This window comes from Dreissena polymorpha, chromosome 6, assembly GCF_020536995.1.
Source record: "Dreissena polymorpha isolate Duluth1 chromosome 6, UMN_Dpol_1.0, whole genome shotgun sequence".
Taxonomy (NCBI): domain Eukaryota; kingdom Metazoa; phylum Mollusca; class Bivalvia; order Myida; family Dreissenidae; genus Dreissena; species Dreissena polymorpha.
This window is the reverse complement of record NC_068360.1, coordinates 1,627,250-1,638,123: the sequence shown is the minus strand read 5'-3', so window position 1 is coordinate 1,638,123 and position 10,874 is coordinate 1,627,250. Positions and strand designations below refer to the sequence as shown.

The 10,874-nt window shown below is 34.0% G+C and overlaps 1 protein-coding gene across 9 annotated transcripts; it reads right to left on the bottom strand.

Moving 5' to 3' along the window:
- Window positions 1-240: 240 nt before the first annotated feature.
- LOC127835150 (uncharacterized) lies at window positions 241-8,593 on the bottom strand. Of its 9 annotated transcripts, none has more exons than XR_008028383.1 (5): window positions 8,438-8,591; window positions 5,099-5,153; window positions 3,140-3,644; window positions 2,338-2,533; window positions 241-2,107 (listed from the first exon to the last, which is right to left on the bottom strand). XR_008028383.1 is itself a non-coding variant. In XM_052361457.1 (5 exons), the coding sequence occupies exons 3-5, from the start codon at window positions 3,636-3,638 to the stop codon at window positions 1,773-1,775; spliced, it is 969 nt and encodes a 322-aa protein (XP_052217417.1). In that variant the 5' UTR covers window positions 3,639-3,644; window positions 5,099-5,153; window positions 8,327-8,514; the 3' UTR covers window positions 241-1,772. The 9 variants fall into 9 exon arrangements, 6 of the variants coding, with proteins under 6 accessions (XP_052217417.1, XP_052217418.1, XP_052217413.1 ...); XR_008028385.1 differs by lacking the exon at window positions 5,099-5,153 and adding an exon at window positions 2,833-2,939 and having other exon boundaries at window positions 2,399-2,533; window positions 8,336-8,583; XM_052361457.1 differs by having other exon boundaries at window positions 2,399-2,533; window positions 8,327-8,514.
- Between the last annotated feature and the right edge of the window lie 2,281 nt (window positions 8,594-10,874).

The following is a 10,874-nucleotide window of genomic DNA, read 5'->3' as shown; positions in this document are numbered from 1 at the left end:
TATAAAGGTTTGTTAGGAGCTCAAAACCTCTCACACATTGCCCACAATTATTAACGACACATTTAAGTGTAAATAACAAATTGAACTCATATGGTCACACGTTAAATTTAGTATCCGTACACGTTAATACATTTCAATTTAACTACTATTTAACCTCTCAATGTTTATCTACGGACCAACGCATAAGATAATAGTGATCCTTAACTTTTGGAGGCAGGAATTATTGAAACCAAATGAGAATCGAATACATCACGTCTTTATTAACAAGCGTATGAGACATGCCATCATATAATGTTTACATTCAGATCAATCAGATCATCGTCGTGCAATGCAGGAAGGATCAGCAATACATTCGTAGAAGATCAATTTACAAAGCTAAGTTGTGAATGTCAATCTTCAGTCACGCAAACAAGCAAAGTAAAAAAGTTTGAAATAAGTTGAATTAAATTAAACTAAAGACACACACTATATTTACAGCAGTTACTGAACGTTAACAGCATGGAACTGCTTTTAATACTATAATGGTTTTTACTTATATTCAATGTATATTAAATGCATTTGAGAAATGATTTTGTTTAATTATATCGTTTCTCTTTAAAAACAATGCGTCTAATCACAATCAATTACACACCATTCGTAAAACTGTTATTAATAAGCTGAGTATTTTTAATTATATTCAGCACAAATAACATTTATTTACAAACATATAAATTATACATTCATCACAATTATATCGTTGTGCTTGTGATAACACTTCCTTCTATTAAAAATAACTACATATAAATCAACGTACAGAAGACGTTTAAGCACTAACCGAACGTTATACATGAAATCTCACGATACTGCTTTTAATTATATAAAAAAAAATACTTTCAACTACAAAACAGTCAAGACACAGAATATTGTCTCTCGTAATTTATTATGTTATTTACATAATATGTAATATGACACATGAACTTCATATCACTTGTATAAAACTAAAAGAAAACACATGACTCTACTGTAAATTATATAGTTCTATGTAATAGTTGACCACCTTTAAACAAAAGTATAAGTGTTCACTTCATCGTATCACATTTAACAACATGACTATCAAGACACAGGCTAGGTGGCTGACTTTTGTAGATGGTTATATATGTGTCATCTTGACATTACGCAAGTTTTAACACTTCAAATGAACATTGTTCACAGACAAATTTCGAATCAACATTTAACAATGTTATAATGAGTATACTTAAGCATGCTCTTATGAAAGCGTTGGTATTTAATAATACAACTAGAATAGGCAATCCTAGGAAACATAGTACATTCAATTTACCCTTTTTACAATAAATAACTAGAACGGCACCTCTTTCTGAAACCGTACTTTACACATGTACATATTTATCGCAATTGTCTTTAAGATTGTTTTTATTTGTATTCAGTTGGATTGACTATAAATAAATCACCACAAGAATGCAAAGGCAATTATACTGCGGCGTATTAAACAGACGTAAAGTAAACTCTAAGACTACGAGATTTTGCTTCCTCATTAGTCAAAATTTTCCATGGATGCATCCCAGTAGGCCCATTCAATTACCATTAGGTCTCCAATACGAATGCCGACAGAAAAAAACCTGACAGTCAAGTTTTGCACACATCTCGACGATATTTATCAAACAAAATGTTGTAATTATTAAATGTATACATCTGTATTTCTTATGAATTACATCAGCTGAATACTTGTGTGGTACGGAAACACAAACACATTTCTTAAAGCATGTTTAATATATTCATGCAAATGCGACTTCATCATCTGAAAAGTCATCAAAAAGAGGAACATGGCTAGGGTCGTCAAACAGTTTATGTGAAAATGGAGACAGAAAAGAGGCTATACAGTCAAAACATAGTGCGAGTACATTTTGGAACCATTTTCTTACCACCTTTGGCCTAACGACATAAAATAATAGCAGTGAAACAATAACCGCTATTATTAAGAGTGCAATAGGTAGTTCTATGGTAATTGTTCGACTCAGCCGTCTGTTGTCATGGACGTATATAGGTTCAGAGTAGCTAGGTGTAGATGTCTTGGCAGAAACGTCTGGGATCATCCGTGTGTTGTCATTGTCTGAAATGCATTAAAACGTGTTTCATATATGTTTAATTTAAACAAAAAACTATTTCTTCTCTAAAAATGTCCAACAATAATATGTATACCATGCATTGCCTTATAATGTGATGTACAACCAAATCTCAACAATGTATTTAAATGATGTAGAAGACCCAGCCATAACAAGTGTAACTCTGTCTCCGTTAACGATTAAAAAACGAGCATATATCTTCATAAAAGCGACTTACGCAACTGCTTCAATTATGCTTCTGTAATCGGATACTCGTACAAATAGCAATCTGTACTAACATTTGCACTGTCGTTGGATATCTTGTGTCGTGCAGTTAAGAGCGAACATTGTCTCACATGCGTTCATGCAAAGCTGACAGCTTCCATCCCCAGAAGCAGGCAAATACATGTCGGTATCGCATACCTGTTGCGCATCTGCATTAAGGACAGTATTTAACGCACACATACAACCTCTTCAGGACGTGATAATGTGTTTCAAATACAAGAATTGTCACATAAATGCTTGTTAGTTGTGTCATTGTTGTTATTGTTTCGCAAAGTAGATGCCAAACCGCATAACGTACATTATAAAACAAATGCATTCTAAAATAGATATTAATGAACTTCATCTGTTCTCGTATTTATAGCATTATTCACAGAAAAGCGTGTTTGATGTGCTTTGTTATGTAGTGCAAATTTAAACTTTCCAATCCAGAGTCTCCGTTGTTAATTACCGATCTTATATGCAATTTCATTTGCAGCGAGGTTGAAAGTGTCTCCTTCAAGCTGGGTTAGGGTGTTAGGGTGGAAAGTGGAGTTCCTCGTTATCAAAAAGACAAAACTACAATACAATTTTAGATAGCAGTTCATGGCATTATGTTAGTGTGTTAGTAAGTACTAACAAAATATCGCGGTAATTACTTAACAACTGCAACGGGTATTAATGCCTACGTACATATTAATGACATCCGGACAGACATTCAAACATTAAAAAATATTCTATTAAAATATATTTAATACAGTTAAAATGATAAATTATACCGTTATAAAATAAGTTTGAAAACCGGTTGGCATCAAACGTGGACGGCGAAAACACGTGGTTTGGACTTGTGGCAAGTTCAGCCAGACTCTTCGTTGGGGACGTAGTATCAACGACCACATAAGTCTTTTTCTTAAACTCTTTGATGCCCATCAGGTCTCCTTTTACTCTGCTTTCAGTACCAAGGATCAGTCCGATTTGTGACAGTCCTGGGGGTCCATTGAAATTGTGTTTGTAGTTAAACGTTGCCATTGAAGCATTAATGTAAAACGCGTACGATTCAAAGTTGGAAAGCTTCAATACGGGAACGCTTGAGTTTTCATATTCCTCTTTTCTAGCGTCAAATAGTCCGACATATTCATACCCGAGAAATCCGATGTGAATTAGGCTTCCACTTGGTAGCAGGGAGATAGCATATTCGGCTATCCGTATTTGATTTAAAAAGATTTCAGCGGGATGATACATCGCCAACACCAGAACGTAAAGAAGTACCGGTCCCATAGTACCCTGAAAAATATGTATACCGGCAAATGCAAAACATGATATACGTTTATCAAACCGCAAAGCACATTGAATTGTTTTTTTAATTATAGTATATATCGCGGTATGACTGGTGTGTGTAAAGAATTCACGGTTTAAATAAACGAATTACTGACATTCGATATTCAAAACATATTAGATTATATAAGGCCAAACAAAAAAATAGTCTTGGTTCAGGGAACCCGACCGACCCTATTTTTTTGCCCCCGACCCTAAAGATTTTTTTGGTCCGCGGAAAAAAATCCGATGGCTATGTTTTTCGCCGGTACGGTACGGAACAAGTTTTACCAATAGGGTATTGTTTGGTTTCATTGACATTTATTTCATTCAATAAATGCTTATGCTTTATTCCAAATGCAGTTTTTAGTTTTAAAAGAATGTTAATTTGTACAGTCATTTACAGATAAAGACCAGAGTTTTTACTGTTACAAAATCCGCATCCGAATTTTATGTTCGAAATTTACGCAACTTCGGAAAGCGTCTGAATCGTTCAGAACTGTTATTTTTGTAAATGTTTTGTTTCATTAACATTTATTCTAGTAAAAAAATGCTTTAATCAAAATGCAGTCTTTGGTTTTTAAAGAATATTTATTTGTACATTAATTTACAGCTATTTAAAATACAAAAGTTTTTGTCACAAAATCCGCATCCGAATTTTATGTCCGAAATTTACGAACTGCAAAAAGTGTTTGAATCGTTCATTAGTACAGAGGGTGGTAAAAAGGCAAAAGGTGCATAAAGAGCTAGGAATGATGAAATGATGAAAAATATACAACAACTAAACACCACAATGTTTATCATTTGGTCAGTGTTTAAACAATCATGGGTGCATTAAAGGGGCCGTTCAACGTTTTGGTAAATTGACCAAATTAAAAAGTTGTTTCAGATTCGCAAATTTTCGATTTAATGATGATAATTTTTAGGAAATAGTAATACTGACCATTAACCATGCTCTTAAAATCCATTATATGCATCTTTTGACGATTTGAAAACCTGAAAATTATAAAGCGTTGTGCGAAGCGAAACGATTGAATTATTTGGAAAGTTCTGCTGTTGTCCTTATATTTTGGGATACTACGAGGATTGCTTATATAGGTAAACAAATACATCCGCTCTAGGCATGAGAATGGATGATCGAGTGGTCTAGGCGAGAGGCTCTTTACTCCAGGACATCAGGGGTCAGTGGTTCGAGCCATGTTAAAGGTTACTTTTTCCTTTTTTTAAATTGTATTCTTTTTTTTACTGGAGATTTTTAGGTCCAATGTTTACATTTATCAATATAAAGCTTTTAATGACAAGTTTCAATACATGCCGAAATATGTTAAACGGCCCCTTTAACTGACCCTTTTTAACCCTGAAAACAGTCGACTGGTAAAAACAAATAAATAAAAAAACAACCAATAAAAAAACCAACTACCTACCCTCCTACATTTTTCTGGCCATGTTCCCTGCCTGAACCGAGACTTTGTTTTTGGCCTAAAGAAAGTTTTGTAATTAATATAAGCCCTTAAACGTACATACAAAGAGTTTGTTAAACACACAGTCTACTATAAAAACCAAGAAGCAGAAATTGGCATAATTTTCATATGACTTCGCGCAGAATGTAACGTTTTGATACAATTAAATACATTCATCGTCACAATTGTATTAAATACTTGATTATGAAGAGCAGTATTTTTTATACTGACGTTTACATTGTAAATGTTCTTTATCTGCTTTCAAATCTCCATATGTGGGTTTGTTACGTTTACGTTCCTTTTTGGAATAAAAGTAATTAGTTATCACCAATAACTCCAAATAAAAACGATCCCGATCAAATATCCTACTTTTATCTCCTCTTCACCCTTGTAATGTTAATGCACCCATCCTCAATACTGTGTGATTGGGTAAATTAACCCTAATCAGGTCACCGTAACTAAATTGTGCAATCCTACAGGAAGTTAACTATTTACTATTTTGGCTCCATATAAGTAACATGAACGGTGTCACAGCTTATTTAGTGAACAAGTTAGTTTTCTTTAAGCGTAGCTGTTTAACACCGCTATTCACCTTAGCTGACCTTTGTACACGTCCAATGAATTTGAATATACAATTTCCCGACGGTAGGCCTGAAACTTTTCGAAATAAAACAATTGCAATCTTCAAACAATTTTCACATTTAAATTATGGTATTCAATTGACATTCTATTTTTTGGATGTAAAGGGTATGAAAAGGGATACTACAGTGCATTTTGCAACGATGTTAACTCTGTGTTCAGCATGAAACAATTTTATCTCTTATACAAGGGCTTGAGAGATAGAACAGTTTCACACTCAACACACGACATCAATATAGTTAGTGTGCACCCCTTTATATTTAGAACATTGCAAGCGCGAGAGTGTTTAAATTTAAAGCTGTATTCTCATATTAAGTAATTACTACCGTATTGCATTTTGTGCACTTTTATATTTTAGATCATATAATTATCGCTGCTCCATTCCCTGATATACTCTTTAAAACTAATAATTCAAATTGTTTTCGAAACTTGATTTTAAACACGTTAATGCATAAAGACGTAATTCCGTCAGTGGAATAATTACCTCAATTTAATGGATTGCATTCCAGCCCGCAAGGTATCAAGGTCAGTTCTCGGTCAGTAACAGAATCGTTATAGAAACGATTTCGCGTTAACTAATTAAACATGAATTTTGTTTGACCAGATATATCGTAAATGAATATATACAGCGTTGTTATTTTGGTATTTCACTCATATATTTTAATTTATTTTCAACAATTCCATGATAAGTTACAGTTTTTATTAACTGAATTGGAAACTTTCCACCACATAAACCAATTTAAGCATGAGCGCGATGATTCGCGATGATTCGCGATACTATTACCAATAGAATCAAATTACAATTTCCGACAAACCACACAGTGTAGAAGCATATCGGTCGCCTTTCTGTCAAAATGCTGCCTATCTGTTCCTTCTTCGCTGCCTCTCTGTCATAAACAAGACAAACGGATGCTCGGAATTCACAAAACAGGTTAGAAAATCTAAAATTAAAACCCGTAAACACATTTGTGCATAAAAAGAGGTGGTCCATGAGTTGAAGCATATATCCAGCTAAAGGTTCACACGTTTATTACCAAGAAATGTAATGGAGAGTGTTCCCATGCCAGTGTCAATCGACGACTAGGCTTCCCGTTCCAGAAAAGTGAGCCGACTGAGAGGCTTTCCGTGCCACAACGAAAGCAAGCGTAGGCATTTGTTAAGTAACATTGACGAAAATTACTACAAGCGTACACTGAACGTAAAGATTTGATCATAAAGATGATATCAATGACACTAGATATTTGACATATTACGGAAAAGCTATATTAAAAAGTTATCAAAGTGGCATGTATGCACGATTGTTCCACCACCCTCGTCATCATTCCATCTTCGATAGTGTTTGTGATCACCCTCGTCATCATTCCATCTTTGATAGAGTTTGTGATAAGTGTTTGGACCTATGGAATACTGCGAACCTGTAGCTTGACAACTCATGGACAACCTCTTTTTATGCACACATGTGTTTGCGGGTTTTAACATTAGATTTTCTGGCCTGTTTTGTGAATTCCGAGCAACCATTTTCTTGTTTTTGACAGAGAGACAGCGAATAATGAACAGATAGGCAGCATTTTGACAGAAAGGCGACCGATATGTTTTCTACAATGTGAACCACTAAACAAGGTGTGTTCGAAGAACGCGGGTAAAAATATTTTCAATGGAATGCAGCTAAGAACTGCACAGAAAGAGGCATTCGCTGTCTTTGATTTCATTGCCATTCCTTTTGATATTTCAATAACACCAACATCAATCAACGCTGTATATATTTTTAAAAGATATTAAAAAATATTTTCTTTATTTTTTAACTTTTATTTAAGCTTCACATTACGAGCACTGAATAAAGCATGGCACGCCGTTCAGCCATTTGTTATCAGTGCAAAAAGTATTTGTACAATAAAACATGTATACATGCATATTGGTCTGATTATAAATTTCAACACTATTCCTCTTTTCCAAAATAATGAGTATGTACTCACGTTTCATAGCATACAATGATAGGTAGAGAATACGTGTCTAAACAGCACATACATGATGTGGTGTGATTTTTGGGATCCCGTCAATGATATTGAATTCCATTCCGTGATATAAATATTGTTGTTAATAACGATCCATATTCCATACGTTTTGGAATGAATTCAATGCGAAACGAAATTGAAAAAAATTAAGAGGCAAATTAAATCACACTAGTCTAAAAGTTCATTTACAATTAATCGCATTGCATTACTACTGTGTTTCACTAGGTATGAAAATGACTGCTTCCTAACCCAAACTATAAATACATTTCAATACGTTGTTCGTCATATATTGATTTTCAATGAAACAAACGAGGAACAACTGTTAACAAATACCTCAAAAGAATGAATGTAAATTAATTAAACTAGTAGCATACATATATTTTGAACCTCGTACTACTTTATGTTACAAAACGTTTTTTGTAATCGTTTTCTCTTTCGTTTTCTATTAATAATATCTCTACCATTCCACACTAGCTGCTTGGTTTCTTTAAATGTTTATAGGCATGTCTGTTTAGTTAACAATAATACAATATTTACTCACGTGTATTACCTTTAAATGCTTCGAACGTGCGTGGTCTTAGTCCTTTGATATGAACACGATAATGATTAATACTGTCATGTATTAAACAACTTAAGTTGAACAAGCTATTACCTTATCAAAAGTAAACAGACACCTGTATTTATAAATCGAGACAAACCGGAAATGAACATACTTTACAGAGCTAGCATCCCGTACGCAATATACGGTTTACGAACCCTAAAATTTGACCTTTGATTAACCTTTCGCAACATCTGCAACACTAAGTAACTTCCAAATGAATCAAATTTTGACACCGAAAGAACAACGGCAAGGGAAAAAGAGATACTTTAAAATGAAAAAAGCTATATTTATCTCATTATTTATAAATAGAATAAATTTCTTAATGAATACTCAACATAACAATATATCAAACGCAACGACGGTAAAGGGTTTTCTAGTCTGTATACACAATTGGCAATAAAAGATTACATATTTAATGGAAATGTATTTAATTGATTTATTGATAATGCTTGCGAACACATTTCTTCTGATTGATAACTCTTTAAAATTTCAACGTACACACCAGGAGAAAGACTTTTATATGAATTGTTTTAAGCACCATCTGATAATTTCTTTTTAAGCCAAAGTATGCAACTATTTAAATCGCAAACTTTGAAAAAGCATATTAAAGAATATACACTAAGAATATTTCGTATAACCATCTTAAATAACAAAGTTAAAACACGCATTAAAATCGATCAATTTAGAAAGTGTGTGTTTGTTAAATTTGCATATATGCACATGTCCGTATGCATCGTATGATATGATTATCAGGACACTTGCCCCTTTGACCAAAGACACCAGTGCCCGTACTCCAATGCGGCCTTTGGGTACAATTGTTTAGACAATTTACATCTTTACCGCGGGAATCTTCTTTATCAGATCAGTTGCAAGTTGTCCCTCCTCCATCTCATCGCTTTCCGTTTTAATATCTGCATAATGTAACCCTTCAATTTCCTAGTCTGCAACGCTGCATTGGGTCTGTTACGGTTTACAACCGCTGCTGTCAACACCACTGCTCCTGTCAGTGGTAATACGCCATTAAACCGAAGGATAGAAGCGTTAATGTTCACAATTAAGGTCTTTTTACTTGGAGCAGACAACAAGGAAGGACTCCAACAACTACTACGGTTACTCGTTCATTTTTCATTTGTTTTGGAATTTGCAGAGACAGGCAGAAGTTGCATAGTAATTGGATGCCAAATCCAATATAAAGTTGAAGACTTTTAAAGGTGTCTGTAGGAGAAAAGTTCAGGCTCCAGCTGCTAGAAAGCAGAGGAACCTTGTCGTACATGTTTGTTTGTTTGCTTTCCAGCTATTGCCGTATTCTAAATACACATGAACATCTGCATCTGTACCATTACGGAGCAAGTTGCCAAACAGGTTGAGTTATAGCATAATGGCGTTCATACGTGGCCTATGATGTAAAATGCACGTCAACGTATGTTTTCTTGTTTATTTAATTGAGCCTTGCCATATCTCCTTTATATCACTCTTTAATAAGGATGCTCAATGACAGAATTGTTCTAAAACTCTTTGTGGCATTCTTTATGTTTAAAGTAAAATTGAGCGAATATGAACGAAAGCAGAAAGAAGATCCAGGACTTAGCATGACATAACAAACACGTTAAGGTTCGGGGAAAAAAAGGATCGGTCGAGCTAGTTGAGACAAACGTTGTAATAGTTTACAATTCACCGAAGAAGATCCAAACGAAGTGCAGCCTAATTACAGAAAATCAATTGGAAGACAAAGCCCACCTGAAAGAAACGATATGGTTAGTGCAAATCCGCAGACACTTAAACCCAAATTTAAGCTTGTCCTTAAAGCTACACACCTTGAAATGAAGTACATGTTAATCAATACATATAGATGCAATTTGAAAGTGTGCAAAAGTGTCATTAAATCTATAGCCTAGTTAGCAAGTAATTTTTTTTATATTTTAAAACCGAAAGTACGATTTCTATACGTACACGTACATTTCGACATACGTGACTATTTTTAAGTTTTAAGCGCAAAAGAGACGGATTTCTACCTTGTTACCACGATAAATTCTAATTGAGATAGATTAAATTAAATCTATAGCCTAGTTAGCAAGTAATTTATCATTTTTCAAACGGTACCGCTTTTAAAACCGAAAGAAGGATTTATAGACGTATACGTCCATTTCGACAAACGCGATTATTTGTAAGTTTTAAAGCGCAAAAGAGACTGATTTCTACCTTGTAACCACCAGATATTTTCAAATTGGCATAGATAAAATATGTTTCTTATTTATACTGAAATTTACTATGCCATGTATTTCATTTCAAGGTGTGTGGCTTTAAACAGTTCAGGATATATAAAATAAATTAATCCGACATACACTAATTCGGCATTCATACACCCGAATAATAATGATTAAGACACATTAAGCTATATTTACAGATTCGTCCGCATTTGTTCTTTCAACTACAAAACAATCAAAACACATAATATTCTGAAGTCTATCGTTATTGGCTATGTTATTTA